Genomic DNA, 19098 nt, shown 5'->3' with positions numbered 1-19098 from the left:
TTCCCCCACCACAGGGTAGGTGGAAAAAGGAAATGAATATTCAGAGAAATGTAGGACAGTAACAAGGGGTTGGGGGACAGCATAATGGAGGGACAGTCATAGTACAATAAAAGTGTCATCCATTTCTCTTTGAACAGTCTTCCTCTATCATAGACAAAATGATGTGGCTCTGATCCATAAGGGCACTCCATATAGACCCTAAAGTATCAACTGCATGCTACTTTGCCGCAATAACATGCAGCCAATACCCCAGGCTGGGATTTTTTTTTTTTTTTTTTCTTTCTCCTTAGTGAAAATGTGTACAAGTTGCTGGAAAAGGCACAGGCACTTTCGTCATTTATTGGGAGACTTAACTGCCTAACTACATAGGCAGTGCGACATCCAGACTCTACTCTGGTCATTCTCCAACTGCCTTTGATGCTCTGAGTCATGAGGTGGCTGGAGGGGAGGGATTCCCATACATACCTACAAAATGCAAAGTGGTTTAAATTTAGTTCTCTTAAGATGGAATGTGAGTAAGCACTGTCCAACTTCATAGAGTTCAGACGATGAAATTGAGTCCTCTGATGATTTAAGTCATGTAATGGATCAAGAAAAAAATACCTATGGGTAATTGGCGACTTTATTTCTAAAGTGGGGAAGAATATGGGAAATGAGTTGTGCATTGAGAAGTTTGGAATAGGTTAAAGAAATAACGGAAGTGAGATGTTAATTAAATTTGTAGAGAACTACAGTATGAGAATAGTGAATGTTTTTTCCAAAAGCATGTAGGTTGTAAGAGCTAGCAAAGTCCAAATGAAACAACAAATAATGAAGTAGACTTCATATTAGATGAGAGTAAGAACATTAGAAATGTTGACAGTCATGAAGTCAACATAAGTAGTGATCAAAGATCTAAGAACAAACAAGGACACCAATGAAGATACATATACCAAGGCTTTTTCCCCCTTACAAGGGATATGAATTGGAATTTAGTGAATATCATTAAGGAATCAGCCGAGAAAGTAGAAAGTACAAAAAGCTACAAATCTTATTAAAAGAACCCTGCAGTTTGAAAATGGGAGTGATGTAATAGAGTAGAACTAACAAGATTATTAACAAAAGGCAAAGATCAGAGAAAAGAAAGGAAAACATAGATGAAATAGAAGAAACTATTCGGAAAGGTAAAAATATTAAAGGGAATGAACGCAGACATGCTAGGAAGACAGCAAAGGGTATGTTTGAAAGATATAAATGGAGAGGTCATTAAATGCAGATACGGAATGGTAAAGAGTAGAAAAGTTTTACTAAGAGCTTTACTTATCAGAGACCGTAGTAAAGGCAGTGAATTCATCTGTAGACAGTAGTGTGTCAGAGATTACAAAGGAAGAAGAATTTGCTCTAAAAAATATGAAATTAGGAAAAGCACCTGGAAACTCCACATGATAGACTCACAAAGGAGAGGAGCCTTTCCAGTGATAGATCTATTGAAAGACATAGGTGAAAGAAGTTTATATCAAGTTAGCTCAGTTGTTTACCCAGAGCTTACATCAAGAAAGCATTCCTGAATCCTGGTGAAATGCTATAGTGGTTTTGCTTCATAAAAGAGGAGAGCAGAAGGACCTTAGTAGCTACTGACCAATTAGGTTGCTATCAAATGTATCCTGTATAATGTATTATCTAAGATCCTTACTAATAGACTGAGTCAAGTTTTAGACTGAAACCATCTGAGAGAACAGGCAGGCTTTAGAAGCAGATATTCAACTCTAGAATATTTGCAGGTGATGAACCAACTAATTTAGAAAACAACAGAATATATGTTTAGCTTTTGTAGATTACAAGAAGGCCTTTGACTCGATAGAACAAATAGCAATACTAAACTTCATACGCAAACAAGGTACAAATGAACAGATCATAAGGGTTCTAGAAAAGATTAATGCAAAAGGTACCACTGTAATTTGACTACATAAAATACAGGAAAAAAATCAAGATAGAGAAAGGAGTACAGCAAGGTGATACAATTTCACCTAAATTATTTAAAATTTGCTTGGAATAGATTTTCAGAAGATTGAATTGGAAAGATAAAGTTTTGAGGGTTAATGGCGAATATTTGAACCACCTAAGATTTGCGGATGACATTATTCTTATTTCAGAAAGAGCAGAAGATTTCCAAGATATGCAGAGTGATCTGAAGAAGGAAAGTCTCAAAGTAGGTTTAAAAATGAATAAGAGTAAAACCAAAGTAATGTTGGAGCTGTATGGGGAGTGGTTAGATTCAAACTCATACCTATGGCATTTGAGGTAGATATGAATGTTACATTTTCCTTGGGAAAAAATATTTACTTGAGTCTTTTTTATGCTTTCTAACAAGTAATGTAAACACAGGTGGTATGTATTAAAAAGTACTGAATGAAAATGTTGTTATGTATTGAACAATGCTGTGGTAATGTTCTACACACACCATTGGAGTTGTTTTAGTTGATGTTTTATAAGACCAGAAGATATCTGTTCATTATCTCAATTTGTATTTGTTGGAATTGGTCTAATTTAAGGTTGAATCTGATATGTTATAGGACCCATGGAAGTTCACTTGACCTTTAAAATATAAATGAATTGATGAAATAGATTAATAAATAAACAGATAAATGTATGATTGTAGCTTTATTCATTAGTATTGTGAAACTGAACTACAAAGAAATCACAATTGAAATACTGTTTTGTTGCAATACTTATATGCATCCCTTACAGACATGCTCACCTTATCAATTGCTGTTTTAATATGTATACACTACATGGAACACTATAGTTATCAAGTTGATCATGTACAACTGTTTGGCTATTGATCAGAACATGCGCACTTAAGAAAGGGACCTTTCCATAAATTAGTAAATGAAAAAATATTGTGACATGGTATTATAATGAACAAACAAATGAGAAGACAGCATGTTTTACTTTTCATCTAAATATCTATATATGTTGACAAGCGTGGATTGTTTAGTCCCCCAGTTGCAAAAGAAACCTGTGACAGTGGTTTCAGTAGAAATAAAAGCGGGTGAGTAAAATCCATAATGGGGACACTGAGCACTATACATTGTTGCAATGAAGAAGAGACTATAATAGGATACAGTGACTTTAATATTTTTGTTTGATTACCTACTTTCCTCACCAAAGTTGTGAATTCTTCCTGTGACTTTTTTATTGGCCACCATGAAATGATTGTGACTTCAATTGTAGCCAGAATTGTGATTTTTTTTACTATTACCATACACCAACAATATAGCCTAATCTGTAACAATACAAAAATTGAAATTATGATAAATACAGGCCAAATTGAAGCTTGCATCCATGTATGCTGTTTGTACATATGAACCAAATATAATACACATGGGGAAACTATCAGCAGGTTTCAAATAAGGTGTTCTTGTCAAGGTTGCCACAGTTGGGAAGGTCTTGCTGGGGAGTATAAGTAGTTTGATTGTAATATTTGATTCTCAACTATGAGGAGGATTTATTTTGATCTTTACTCGGATCTAATTTGCGCCAAAACTTAAACAATCAATAAAGTTATTGGTTTGATAATGCTCAAAGCAAACCTTACATAAGTTACTTGTAAAGTAACTTATAAACTTATTTTCTGATGTTGAATCTGCCTTTGTTGACAAATATATATATATATTTTTAGTTATCGAGGACGCTTTGAACCGTGTTCAAACATCCGAATCGGTAAACGGGGCAAAATCGTCCCAGAATTCATACCTACAAGTCGTCTTATAAAACACTCACATGGGAAACACCATAGCTTCGCACCGACACTCGTTCCAAGAACGGTTCACCCCCCCTTTTCTATTTCTCTAACCCAGTGTGTTGAAGAGAATCGACTGCTTCACTTTGTTGAAATTTAGTGAGGTGGCATGAAAATCGGGCTAGTTATAGAAAAATGGAGGATGCAATAAATAACGGTTTGCAACAATGAACGACAGACCTGGTAGCTTTGTACATTAAATTCATGACTCACAGGACAACGTTTTTTGACTGAAGTGGAATATTGTAGACAGGTGCAAATATCCAGAGGCAGGGGTACAATCGAGCTTGAAGGAAATACCAGAAATATATATATAGACATGTATATTGTACTGCAATAACATATCAAGTGAAATTACAGATGGCAAAACTCAAATCTAGCTGTCTGTCAGAAATACCACGTAACAGACAAATACAGTCAGCACCCACCAAAATGCGGGTGACGTTGAAGAAGTGCATCTAAATAGTCATCAGCAAGCAACCACTGTGGGACATTCGAGGCATTAATACTGAAATTTATTAGCATTGGACAAATCACACAACTTACAAGATGAATATTGTGGCACTCCCCCTGTCTCGTTCATTTACTACACTGGTTTATAACCTAATTTTAGTCGGACAGATATCATTTTATGTTTCCTAACTAAAGGACCACGTCAACGATATTTGTGGGGGGAATGAGCAAAAAGATCATATTACTGGATGGTTACACTCTACACTCGCTCAGCATTTCTGCAGAGGAGGATAAATAGCCGGGCTACAGTACGTATCTACCGCTTGTAGAAGGAGAGGGAACGAGGTGAAATGTCGGCTGCTGGTTCTAGAGGTTGCCTACGGAGCATTTACGAGGAGACCCACCGTGTCGCTGGCTAATATGAAAACGCGTTTTGGCTACAAGCAATTTATGCCTGCTACCCATTAGCATGACATACAGAGAAACAGGTTACTGCCTATAGAAAGCAAAAATAATTTTAGAAAGAGGCTTGGTCATAGTAAACTTGCCATTCTCTTTAATGAAGTATACTTGAGGGAAAACCTCCTGCCTATAGACACTGGATGTGCACACACACAGAATTATATATACTAACACACGTCACGGCAGTCACAGGGATTAATCCAGGGACTAATATATTCCCAGCCGACCGATCTACCAATTACCGTCATATCTCTTCACGCAGCTCCCGACCCCACCCATGAAGTTAGACCAAAGCCTTTATTCGCTTCACTGTTGTAACTAACATATAACTTTGTAAATCGAATGGTAGAGCCGTCAATCCCCGTTCCCTCGCTTGCATCTTATATAATCATCAGATTCACAAGAATGAGGTTGGGGTACAAGTGCTGCGGGAAAGTAGTAGGACGGACAGCAGGACTGAGACTGCGAGTACTGCGGTATGACCACCTCGGAACCTCTCCTTCACTACATCCTAGAGTGCAATAACACCATCGCCCTGAGAGGAGGAAAACAAATCGACGCCACGGCCCCCGAAGACTGGAGCTGATGTAGTATTTTCCATAATCGAAGATATAGAAGGGCACTCCCACATCTTGCGACAATATCCGTCGCCCAGAAAATTATGGAACGCCAACATAGCTGATTACAGCTCGGCTCAACAGATTACATTCTAGACAACAGTTACGGGCCTCCAAAGAGACTAAGACCCGTGTTTAGATAACCACATATCTACCAAATCTTCAACCAACCAAAAAGTACCCTATGAACAATCTTCTTCCTCAAAAGCGCCACCCACTGGTCCGCAAAATTTATTCATGGATCATCCAGATTTCTACCCGCTTCAGATCTGCATCCTGCTTGGTGCCATTTCACTTGGAAGTTCCATGCAACGGAGAAGCTTCCAAGGCCGTTTCCTCATCAGTCGAGACGCTGTGGCAACCCCCTCCTTACTTGATTATTGTATATATTTATTGTATATGTATCTCCTTTATTGTATATGTAACACATCTTTATTATACATGAGTACTTAATATCAACATATATTTATTGTAAATGTTTTGTATAAGTAAGCCTATGTAGTCATTAAATTATATAAGTGCCCTATACACAATTATATATACGTCATTAGGCGTACGCTACAGGCGTATGCGTCTATGCCAATTGTACACGTCATAGCATTAAGGTATTGAATATATGTTACCCTTAACCATTTTGCATGCATATTCATCATTATATGTAATTGTTCTCTTGATTCTGTATATTCTTATGTATATACCTAGAGATGTTTGTATGTATTGTTTTACCTAATCTTTTTCCCCGCCTGGCAACAATGTATCAGGAAGTAGGGCGCGAGCGCGTCTTGATGCCCAGGCTAGGCCTCCTAGCATTCGCTGGTGAGAGATTACTTCCTGCCGTACTTGTGTGTAGACCTACGCAATAAACTCCTACCAAAAGTACTGTGTGTTTGGCACTTACCAAAACGCTTCCACTACACTACCAGTACATAAGAACATATGGAAGGAAGAGACTGCAATAGACCATAAGGCCTGCAATAGGCAGTTCCATACCCTTAACCACCTGTCATCCCTATCCATAAAATTGTCCAATCTTCTCTAAAACAACCAATTATTTCAGCGTTTATTACATGGTTATAAAGTATATTCCATTTATTGATCACTGTTGTAAATCAGTTCTTGTCTATTTCTTAAACCTAAATTTGTCCAATTTCATTCCATTACTATGAGTCCTGCCCTGCTGTCTAAATGATAATCTTGACCCGTTTGAATATATTAGATCACGTCGCCCTCTTCATTTTCCAGTGTAAGTTAAAGTGCATAAACATCTCTACATAACAGATTGTTACCCAGTTCTTCAATCAGCCGTATTATATATATTGATATAGGCTAGGAACAATATCCAATAAATCCTACATTAGCAATCAAACCCCACATAACTTCACATCATAACCGATGTTCTTAAACAGCTTTGTATGCCTGTGAGCAAGAGTTCACACCACATCAACAAAGTAATAGAAGCGGGAAGAAACTTGAATGGGTGGGTGCTCAGAACTTTCAACTCCAGACAAGGGCAGTGCCTGAAGACCCTATGGAAGTGTCTGGTAGTCCCAAGGCTTGAGTACTGTTGCCAGCTATGGTCTCCGTACAAAGTACAAGAAATAGCCAACCTAGAAGCTATCCAGCGTTCCTCCACTGCAAAAATTCAGGGAGTACAGCACCTAAACTATTGGGAAAGACTAAACCAGTTAAAACTGTACTCTCTGCAGAGGAGAAGGGAACGTTACATAATTATTTATGTGTGGAAAATCCTGGAGGACAGAGTGCCAAATGTGGGGATAGTGTCAAACTATCATCCTAGAAAAGGAAGACTTTGCTTCATAAAGGGTACTGTAGGCTCCATACAAAGAGTGAGGACACTAAAGCACAACTCCTTCACTCACAATGGACCCCGTTTGTTCAACTACCTCCCCAGAGATCTCCGGGACCAGACAGACACTAGCCCGGAGACCTTCAAGAGAAAGCTGGACAAATGGTTGGATGGGTTACCAGACCATCCACTGATACCAGGCTACCCCTACAACCACCACAACACCCTGCCAGAAGCAATACAGAACCAAGGACAACTTGGAACGTGCGAAAGCCGACATCAGTCGTGTCATTAACAGACAAAATTACCGAAAGTAAGTATACCAGTACCGGTATCATCTCACCACTACTTCCTACACAGATCAGGACTGTTAAGTAAAACATAGGTTGTGAACGGTCAGATCGTAAGGAGGTGGATTTCTGGTTCATAAAAAAAAAAAAAAAAAATAGTTACCCCTTGTCAGAGCTTATGATTTAAGCATTCTTTCCTCTGTTGTGACAAATATTTTCGTGTTGGGGTAAATCACGTAAAGACATTTCAAAAGGTGCCTTTGCACATTTGCAGGAATATTTGAAATAGTTTAGGCATTGTGTCACGAAAATTGATAGCAAAGAAGGAGACCACACAGGTAATGAAGATTATCATAGGCATTTGCCAGACAGAGCCTACATGATTAGATTGATGCCTGGAAGTTGGAAACCATTATGGTTGTAGCTGTGTAGGTGTTGGATGCTTTAGAAAGAATGCTGTAGGTTAGTAATGAGATCAAATTAGGTATTGTTCTGTTGAAAGGAACCCAGCGTTTCAAAAATTGTAGAGGGGGCTGTCTGCAGGGAGGTTAAATTTTGTTTTGGGTTGGGATACTCAAAATTCAAAGAAAGCATTTCAAATAACAGTAGCTCTAGAACTAGGTCTAGGAAGTATTTAACAGTATATACTGATGTTTTAGAACAATTCCAAGTACTAAATAAGATTTTTTACAAGTGTAGAATTAGGTATATATAAAGATGATAGCTAGTCTTTTTTTCTAATCACCACTGATGTTACTATTGATTTGTGGTACTTATATCTGGGGTTGAGAATACTCATAATGATAAAAGCAAATTGATGATACAGGTAAGACTTAGAATTGCAGCCTTGAGATTTAACATAATGTAACCTAACCTAATTCTTGGTAACTAAATATGCTTGTCTTAGTGTTTTAAAAACATTGCTGACGTTACTATGAATTTATTGTATTTAAACATGGGCTAGCAGATGATATAAGAATGGGTTGCAGACTGGCAAACATCTTTGTGAATACTTAAAATTATATAGAATCATTACATTATTGTAAAAAATATGTATGGATATGTATAAAATTATCATGTATCAAATATAAGAAACAAATACCATTGAAAAATCTATTCTCCATGAGGGAGAGAGACTGGTTAGGTTAGATATGGTCAGAATAGGAGAGTACTGTGCTTGCTTTATCGTTTATTTGAACAATGTTGTCATTTCTCTCATTAATCACTGGCTTTGAGTGCTTCTCTAAATCGCAATACTTATTTTCCAATGCAGTCCCCAGATGGGGGGGGGGGGTAGTACAAACAAGTGATTTCCAATTGAAGTGGAACACCCGATTTGTTCAAATCAACAGGAAAACTGTTAGGAAAAAAATTGCCTGTTGGGTGTTTTGTGAATATTAGGATATATATCCACCTAATTTACCTCAAGTTCATTGTAGACCAGTAAGATAACATCTGAAGTCAGATATTACATGAGTGCAAATGTTCATTGTAATTTTATTCGTGGTTAGAACCTAATCGGATTGTGGGTCCTATTTACCTTGTGTATTTTTTTCCACACTGTGCTAAGTAATTGTCTTCACTGACATTCAATAAATGTCAGTAAAACTGATATTTATCATTAGGGTATGACAATCAGGAGAAGTATGTAGCAATATCTTTGGGTAGCATGAACTATTGAATGGCCAGAAGTTGCAGTGTCAAGCAAAACATTTGCCAGGAGAACCTTGTACTCATAACAAGGTCTGTGTTTCTGTCACAGGATGAAGTTTATGGGTTTCCTAGTCACCAAGAACTCAAGTTTAAATGTCAGTAGAGGAAAACTATTGACAGCAGTCATGTGATACATGCTTGTCAGGCACTGGCAACATCAGAGGTCTCCAAAGTGGTTGATATCAACCCATGGCAGTCAATGCGAGTATGCAAAGGGTCAATAAATGCTTGGGGGGTCGATAAATACCTTACCTAACAATTTGGAGGGGGTACTTTCCAACCACCATCTCTTGTTTCACACACATTTCTAATAATTTCTTTCCCCTTTGATTCCTTCCTAGTATAACACATCTTCCAACTGGTATCTAGACAGAATGCCACAAGACATAGATGATCCATGTATAAAACACAATTACATATTTTGCATCTCTATTATATTTTTCCTATACAAAAAAGAAAACCGAACATATAATGTTAAAATAAATTGAATTGATGACATTAAGATTCTTGATGCTACAGGTTGATTGAATTCCATTGAATGTTGATACCTGCTAAGAATTCCAGTTTTCTAAGTTGTTTTATTCCCATCTCTTATGTTTCCGTGGATGCTGACCAGTTGCATCTAGTTTGCTCTTAAACTCATGAATGGTTATTGCACACACTATTTTTTTGTCCAGTTTGTTCCAAGTGTTCACCACTCTATGTGGAAAACTGTTTTTCTTCAGATCTCTTCTGTAGCTATGTTTTTTTTGTTTTGTTTTTTCATGTCCTCTTGTGTTTCTCTTGTCCCAGTTTAACAAGTCCTCTCTATAGAGTATTTCTGTGCCCTTCATGATTCTGTAGATGGTCAATAGGTCACCTCTCTCTCTTCTTTGCTCCATAGTTGGTAACTCCAGTTTAGCCAATCTCTCCTCATATGACAAGTTTACAAGTGCAGGTGTCATTTTTGTTGCTGCTCTCTGGGTTCTTTCTATTTTCTTTATATTCTTTTTGGTACTGGTGACCACAATGTCACTACATATTCTAGTCTAGACCTTATCAGTGTGACCAATATTTTTCTAATAATTTCTTCATCCAAATATGTAAGTACCTCTTATTGATCTTAGCAAGTTGTAGGATTCTCTGACAATTTTGTTGATCAGTTTATCATAGGACATGTCGTTTGAGATAATTACACCCAAATCTTTTTCGGATCTCTTCTTCTTTACCTCCTTGGTTCCAATTTTATATTCTCCTGATTTTCTATTTTTACTTTTTTCCAAAATTCATTATGCTACACTTGTTAATATTGAAGTCCACTTCCCATTTCTGACTCCAATGCCATACCACATTCAGGTCTTCCAGCAGTGATTCGCAGTCCCTTTCAGTTTTTACTTTCCTTAATAGTTTGGCGTCATCTGCAAAGAAGCTCATGTAACATTTCACATCATCATCCATGTCATTCACATAAATAGCAAACAATATTGGAGCAAATACAGATCCTTGCGGTACACCACTGATCACCTCTTTCCAACCTGAATATTTTTCTCTGAGCACTACTCTCATCTTTCTACCAATCAGGAAGTCATCCATCCATTTTAGTAGGTTCCCTTGTTTCCCTCCTATATGTTCCATTTTTTTTAATGATTTTTTTGTGTGGTACTTTGTCAAAAGCTTTTTGTAAGTCCAGGAAGGCACAATCAGCCCATCCATTCCTTTCTTGCACTATGTCTATTAATCTTCAGTATAAACATATTAAGTTTGTGGTACATGATCTTCCTTGTCTGAACCCAAATTGTCTTGGGTTTATTATATTATTGTCTTCCAGGTGTTTTACCCATCTATTCTTGATGATTTTCTCACAAATTTTGGCTATAGTGCTTGTTAGTGAGACTGGCCTGTAGTTTTGGTTCTTCCTTGTTTCCTCCTTTATATATTAGTACAATGTTAAAATTGTCCAGTCTCTTGGTATTTTTCCTTTTTTAAGTGAGCAACTTATTATGTTATGTATTTTGTCTGTTAGTTTTTTGTTGATTTAATTTCTATAAAAAGGCTGTCAATATTTCTGTTCTGTTGAATTTGTTGTTTTCGTGAAATTTACAAGATCATTTTGTGACGGATGATAGTTTATAATTAATTTATATACAGGCATTTGATGGAGGGCAATAATTTCAACCTGATGATCTGAATGGGTCGTGAGAACTTTTGTGTTAGATAATTTGAGTTATATGACTCCTCCATGAGCTCTAGTGTCTCTGACAGTTCTGTATAAAATGTATTTTTGACTATGTTTTTATGTAATATGGTTCCTTAAGTGAGTCAGGGCAATATACATTCAGTATTGGTTTTGTAACATTGCCAGCAGTTATAACTGGCACATGGATTGGACAGTGGCTCATGTCAGAGTTCATCTGGTGACTATGTGTTTGTTTGCATTGTAGTGAAAGAATAGAAAAGGGTAGTAGCAAATACCATTATAATGACCAGTTAACCATTTGTTGGGAGTTTCCACTATATGAAGTTCATATGGGTGTGTATTGATATGACCAACTAAGTGATCAGTGACCAATATTAACAGTAGTCAAGTGGTGGTTGTTGGCGAGTAGCATGGATACATAAATGAGCACCTCCTCAAGGTTAGGCATGTTAAGCAGTATTTTGCTGTGAGGTGGCTGGGCTGGGACACTGTAAATGGTGTGGGTATGATGTGCATACATTACATGTTTATGAGGGTAACCAATTCTATTTAGAAAGGAGGAGCATGCTGGTAGGAGACCATTTGGTCCATAACTAGGTCAGATGCATATATATGTTTTAGTTGCATGCGTTGAGTGTTTCTCTTCGGAGATATTTTATTTGCGTGGGTTCTTTCTGGTGCCGTTACTCGCCACCCATGCCACTGTTGCTGCCCTTGTGGTACTCATTTATGGAAATGGCGATTCGCTTCTTTTAGTTATAGTCTTTTGTCAAGGAGAAAGAAAATGTAGTAATCTATATCTTATGGTAAATTGAATTGTACACAATGCTCTCTCTTCAAGGTTCTTCAAATAAATCCCCCAAAAGCACGTATGTTACATTCTACGTGAGCTTTGCAGTTACATAAAGATTTCCTTAGTCCAATGATCGCATTATATTCAAGATCCTCCCCAAAGGGCGTGATTTTACATTCGTGAACCAATTGAATTTTCTCCATCCTTTCGCCAATGACATTCTTTGTTTCACATCTATATGACAATATTGTTTACTTAGCAATATTGTAAATGTACACTCGAGTTCCCGGGCTGTTATTTACAAACAAGATGGAAAGGCATAGCACAGCTTGTTTGGGCTATTGTTTATAAAGGACCTACACGTCTTCTATCCATCTTTCTATCTTTTTTTTTCCAGCCTCTTACAATTTGGACCTAACGTATTATTATAGGCGGGCGAAGACGAGCACATTTTTTAAATACGTCATTATGTTGATTTACGAGTAAGATTGCTGCGGGAAGCAAATATTTGTAATGTATATGAAGTCGCTATTTGCACTGAATAGTTGTAAGTCAGCAAGTTACTCCCACCGTGCACCTTGTTTTAGTAATTGATGGAAGGGAGGGGAGAATCTAACCTAATGTAGGTGTAGGAAGGGACAGGTTAGGATATATTGACTTGAAGCAATTTACTTCTTAAGAATGTCAGAAATCAACATTTTGTAGTTTTATTTGTAGGCTTCTGGTGGTATTTGTGCGAAGTTTTACTCGTTAACCACCAGCCCTGTGATTGGGAGGGGTGGAGTCACCGGAAATGGAAACCAAGTGATTTCCTGTAGAAATCAATATCAGATCCTCATAAGTCTCTCAAACATGGTCCTCTGTGAAAATTTGTCAAAGATTATTGTTTCCAATTATGCCATTGTATCCTTTATACACAGACCCCCTTTTTTCTTACCCTCAATCTCTTTGCAGTGTTTATTCAGCCACTCTTTTGACTTATTTCCTGATTAATATTTGCTGTCCCAGTGTCAAATTTAGTATTTGTTCAACCTCTCATTTCTCCCTTTAAGCTTCTTTGATACAAGTTCTTTGTTTCCTTCCCCCACTTCGTTTTGGTTGATGCCAAACTGTATTTGCATAAAATCGTGTTACTCCTATTACATGCTCTCAAAAAGTTAGATGTCAAACATATATTTTTCAGGTCAAATGTATATATCAACAATTCCTGGGAAAGGGTATCCTAAGATTGCGTATATTCATCATATAAGAGAGTGTGGTGAGGCGTCTGACTCAATATCACACGATGACACACACTGGAGAAGCCTTTCAAATGCGAACAGTGTGATGCAGTTTTGCCAGGAAAGAATGCTTTCAAAGGCCTCGTGATGACCCACACGGGAGAGAAGTCTTTCCAATGTGACCTGTGTGATGCATCTTTTCCCAGAAATGATTGTATCAAATATCACATGATGACCCACGCTGGAGAGAAGCCTTTCAAGTGTGACCTGTGTGATACAACTGTGTCACGAAAGAATGCTCTTAGATATCACATGATGACACACACTGGAGAGAAGCCTTTCCAATGTGATCTGTGTGATGCATCTTTCTCACGAAAGGGTTTTCTTAAAGAACATATGATGACCCACACTGCAGAAAAGCCTTTCAAATGCGACTTGTGTGAAGCAGTGTTTTCAGGAAAGCGTGCTCTTAAATATCATACAATGACCCACAGTGGAGAGAAGCCTTTCGAATGTGGCATGTGTGAAGCAGCTTTCTCACTAAAGAGTTCTCTAAAATACCACGCGATGACCCACAGTGGGGAGAAACCTTTCCAATGTGACCTGTGTGATGCAACTTTCTCACGAAAGGAGCACCTCAAACGTCACATGATGAACCAAACTAGAGAGAAGTATTTCAAGTGTGACCTGTGTGATGCAGCTTACTCAGAAAAAAGTGCTCTCAGATATCACATGATGACCCATACTGGAGAGAAGCCTTTCAAGTGTGACCTGTGTGGTGCAGCATACTCAGAAAGGAGTGCTCTCAGATATCACATAATGACCCACACTGGAGAGAAGACTTTCCAGTGTGACGTGTGATGCAGCTTTCTTGCGAAAGCCTGCTCTCAAACGTCACATGATGACCCACAATGGACAGAAAAAATTCAAATGTGACCTGTGTGATGCAGCTTTCTCACGAATGGATCATCTCAAACGTCACGTGATGAACCACACTGGAGAGAAGCCTTTCAAGTGTGACCTGTGTGACGCAGCTTACTCAGAAAGGAGTGCTCTCAAATATCACATAATGACCCATACTGGAGAGAAGCCTTTCAAGTGTGACGTGTGTGGTTCAGTTTACTCTGAAAAGAGTGCTCTCAGGTATCACATAATGACCCACACTGGAGAGAAGCCTTTCCAGTGTGACATGTGTGATGCAGCCTTCTCACGAAAGAGTGCTCTCAAACGTCACATGATGACCCACAGTGCACAGAAAAAAACTAAATGTGACCTGTGTGATGCAGCTTTCTCACGAATGGATCATCTCAAACGTCACATGATGACCCATACTGTAGAGAAACCTTTCAAGTGTGACCTGTGTGACGCAGCTTACTCAGAAAGGAGTGCTCTCAAATATCACATAGTGACCCATACTGGAGAAAAGCCTTTTAAGTGTGACGTGTGTGGTTCAGCTTACTCAGAAAATAGTGCACTTAAATATCACATAATGACCCACACTGGAGAGAAGGCTTTCCAGTGTGACATGTGTGATGCAGCTTTCTCACGAAAGAGTGATCTCAAACGTCACGTGATGACCCACAGTGGACAGAAAAATTTCCAATGTGATCTGTGTGATGCAACTTTCTCACGAAAGGATCATCTTAAATGTCACGTGGGAAGGTGTCCTTCTGCATGTGGGAAAATGACAATGTTGGAAAATGGATGTGTGAAAATGTGATGTGGAAAAATGTTCATGTGGGAAGCTGTCCGTACACCAGTGTTGGGTTTGGTATCGAAACTTGTGGCATATAAAGATTTGAGAACTTCTGCTTGTCCGTCTCTCTATGTGTCATCGTGTGTCTCCCACGAAACTCCGACAAAATGGGACATCGTTGCCAAAACTGGAACCTAGATGGGTCGTTATACTTATGGATTAATTATAATACTTATGCCAAATTACAGCAATCATGATTGGCTCTCTCTGTTTGATTGGAGTGTTGGAAAGCATTTGTTAAGATGCAGTTGGAAGTGCCAAATGACTGCATACATATTCTTTTGTTTCTTAGTATTTCATGTGACATGTATTTATCGTGATGTGTTTCCAGGCATTTCGGTAAGTTCGAATTTGTTATGATAAATTCCACCTGGTGCTATTTCTGCCAAAATTCACTCGTTTGCTCGCTTTTCATGTATGATGTGTGTGTGTGTGTGGTGGGAGGTTTATCCGGGCAAATGGAAACCATAAAGGATTCTCAAGAATCACACAAGCATTAACTTCTGGCATACATGATAATTGCTGAACTATAACCACCCTTTCTTATTTCCAGTTATGTGTGCTATTGTATTTCATATTTCTCTTTGTAATGCTTGTTCATTCGCTACTGTGCCCTGTTATTTTTCATTTCACCAGTCACTTAGAAAATTAAATCTTAGGCCACATAGAATATGGTGATCGTCCTTTCAAAAAGTGGAAGTGAGGAATGGTTTTAATGTATATATATATATATGTGTATACAGTATATATATATATATATATATATATATATATATATATATATATGTTTATACTCTATATATATATATATATATATATATATATATATATATATATATATATATACAGTATATATATATGTATATATATATATATAAATTCATAAAAATCTAGGTTTATCATATCATGACATCCCTTAGCATATACATTAAAAATAACCTTGCAATAGAAAAGTAAGTTTACAGCTGAGACCTGTACAGTTGAACAAAACACTTGTCATTTTTCTTAAACAATAAACCAAAGTGACATGTATAATCGCGGGTTTTATTATCATTATTATTTTTGTTGTTGCGTCAAGATTTTTAGAAGCTCTGCCAAGGATTCGAACCCTGACCTATGCGTAAATACGAGGTCAAGACACTAATGGCTCAATCTCTAGCGTCCTGACCTCTTTATTATTTACGCACAGGTCTGGGTTCGAATCCTTTGCAGAGCTTCTAAAAATGTTATATATCTATATACACACACACACACTTCACCTCTTTTACTTAATTTCTTTACATCATCAATAAGAATTTCACATTCTGTTCTTTTTGGAACTTTTTTGAGCTTAGACATAATAAGGCAGTTGAACCCTAAGTTAAGTAGTTCCTGTTGGTTAGGCCTTTGATGGAGGGCAATAATTTCCATCTGATGATCTGAATGAGTCGTGAGAACTTTTGTGTTAGATAATTTGAGTTATATGACTCCTCAATGAGCTCTAGTGTCTCTGACAGGTCTGTATAAAATGTATTTTTGACTATGCTTTTGCGTAATATTGTTCCTCAAGTGAGTCTCAGGGTAATATACATTCGGTATTTGGATTGTAATATTGCCAGCAGTTATAACTGGTACACGGATTGGACAGTGGCTCATGTCGGAGTTGATCTGGCAACTGTGTTTGTTTACATTGTAGCGAAAGAATAGAAGAGGGTAGTAGAAACACCATTATAATGACCATATTTTTTTTATTTTCCACTATATGAAGTTCATATGGTTGTGTATTGACATGGCCAACTAAGTAATCAGTGACCAATGTTAACAATTGTGGTTGTTGGCGAGTAGTGTGGGTACGTAGATGGGCACCTGTTCGAGGGCTGGGACAATGTAAATGGTGGCGATGTAATGTGCATTCATGCCATTTTCATGAGTGTTTTTTTAATCATTTTACGGTGTGCGATTAAACCTAACGCATTAAAAGCAGTTAAACACCGCCAAAACTAAATTCTGAGGGATCTCAGGTAAAAATATTCTTATTATAGGGGATGTCATATGTGAAATTGTTTGTGTACAAAACAATCATATTACAAATCTGAAAAAGTTAATGTCAATATTATGGTTACATTTTTTTTTTCAGAAAGGTAACTATCAACATTTCTGCATCTATAACTCGGCTATCTCACGAGTCATTTTAAATATCGAGTGATAACCCACACAGGGGAGAAGCCTAGCTAGTGTGACCTATTTTATGCAGTTTTCTCACCAAAAGTTAATCTTGAATGTTGTGTGATTACTCACACAGGAGAGAAGCCATTCCAGTCTAGCCTGTACAATTCTACTTTCTTAAAAATGTCACATAAGAGAGAAGCCTTTCTAATGTAACATTTACAATGCAACTTTCTCACATAGTTTATATGTCACACTATGACCCACGCAAAAGAGAAGCCTTTTAAGTTTGATTCTGGTTTCTCACTCAGGCGTGATCTCAAATGTCAAGTTATGACACACATGTGACCTGTCTGATGCATCTTTTTTCAGGAAAGGATTACCACATACATTACATGATGACCCACAAAGTAGAGAAGGCTTTCCAGTGTGACATGTGCGATTCTGCTTTCTCACGAAAGAGTGGTCTCAAACGTCACATGATGACCCACACAGGAGAGAAACCGTTCCAGTGTGACTTGTGTGATTCTGCTTTCTCACAAAAGGGTTGTCTCAAATATCACATGATGATTCACACAGGAGAGAAACCTTTCCAGTGTGACTTGTGTGATTCTGCTTTCTCACAGAAGGGTGGTCTCCAACATCACATGATGACCCACACAGGAAATAAACCTTTCCAGTGTGACTTGTGTGATTCTGCTTTCTCACAAAAGGGTGGTCTCGAGCGTCATATGATGACCCACACAGGAGAGAAACCTTTCCAGTGTGACTTGTGTGATTCTGCTTTCTCACACAAGGGTGATCTCAAACGTCACATGTTGACCCACACAGGAGAGAAGCCGTTTCAGTGTGACGTGTGTGATTCTACTTTCTCACACAAGGGTAATCTCAAACGTCACATGATGACCCACACAGGAGAGAAGCCATTTCAGTGTGACCTATGTGATTCCACTTTTTCACAAAATCGTGATCTCAAACTTCACATGATGAACCACACAGGAGAGAAGCCATTTAAGTGTGACATGTGTGATTCCACGTTCTCACAAAAGGGTGATCTCAAACGTCACATGATGACCCACACAGGAGAGAAGCCATTTCAGTGTGACCTGTGTGATTCTGCTTTCTCACGAAAGAGTCATCTCAAATGTCATATGATGACCCACACAGGGGAGAAGCATTTCCAGTGTGACGTGTGTGATTATGTGTTCTCACAAAAGATTCATTTCAAACGTCACATGATGACCCACAAAAGGAGGGAAACCTTTGCAGTGTGACTTGTGATTCTGCTTTTTTGCAAAAGGGTGAGTCTCAAACATCACATGATGACCCACACTGGAGAGAAACCTTCCACAGTGTGACTTGTGTGATTCTGCTTTCTCAGAAAAGGGTGATCTCAAACGTCATGTGATGACCCACACAGGAGAGAAGCCTTTCCAGTGTGACTTGTGTGATTCTGCTTTCTCACAAAAGGGTGATCTCAAACGTCATATGATGACACATACAGGAGAGAAGCCATTTCAGTGTATCCTGTGGTATTCCATTTTTCCCAAAGGCGTAATCTTAAACTTCACAAGACCCACACAGGAGAGAAGCTATTCTAGTGTGACATGTGTGATTCTGCTTTCTCACAAAAGGGTGATCTCAGATGCCACATGATGACCCACACAGAAGAGAGGCCATTTCAGTGTGACCTGTGTGATTATGCTTTCTCACGAACGAGTCATTTCAAATGTCACATGACCCACACAGGAGAGAAGCATTTCCAGTGTGACATGTGTGATTCCGCTTTCTCACAAAAGGGTGATCTCAAACGTCACATGATGACCCACACACGAGAAGCCATTTCAGTGTGACCTGTGTGATTTTGCTTTCTCACGAACGAGTT

At 38.1% G+C, this 19098-nt stretch overlaps 2 protein-coding genes across 2 annotated transcripts; both read left to right on the top strand.

Moving 5' to 3' along the window:
• The first annotated feature begins 6617 nt into the window (after positions 1 to 6617).
• LOC143041123 (uncharacterized) lies at positions 6618 to 18497 on the top strand. Its single transcript, XM_076212863.1, has 2 exons — positions 6618 to 7433; positions 17586 to 18497. Exons 1-2 carry the CDS (start codon positions 7283 to 7285, stop codon positions 18485 to 18487), a joined length of 1053 nt encoding a protein of 350 aa, XP_076068978.1. The 5' UTR covers positions 6618 to 7282; the 3' UTR covers positions 18488 to 18497.
• LOC143041124 (uncharacterized) lies at positions 7624 to 14173 on the top strand. Its single transcript, XM_076212864.1, has 2 exons — positions 7624 to 7748; positions 13276 to 14173. Exon 2 carries the CDS (start codon positions 13460 to 13462, stop codon positions 14171 to 14173), a length of 714 nt encoding a protein of 237 aa, XP_076068979.1. The 5' UTR covers positions 7624 to 7748; positions 13276 to 13459.
• Positions 18498 to 19098: the final 601 nt, after the last annotated feature.

Source organism: Oratosquilla oratoria, chromosome 30 (assembly GCF_046742065.1).
Source record: "Oratosquilla oratoria isolate Oo_2021 chromosome 30, ASM4674206v1, whole genome shotgun sequence".
In the NCBI taxonomy this organism is placed as follows: Eukaryota; Metazoa; Arthropoda; class Malacostraca; order Stomatopoda; family Squillidae; genus Oratosquilla; species Oratosquilla oratoria.
The sequence above is the reverse complement of the archived record's forward strand: the minus strand, read 5'-3'. Positions and strand labels throughout refer to the sequence as shown.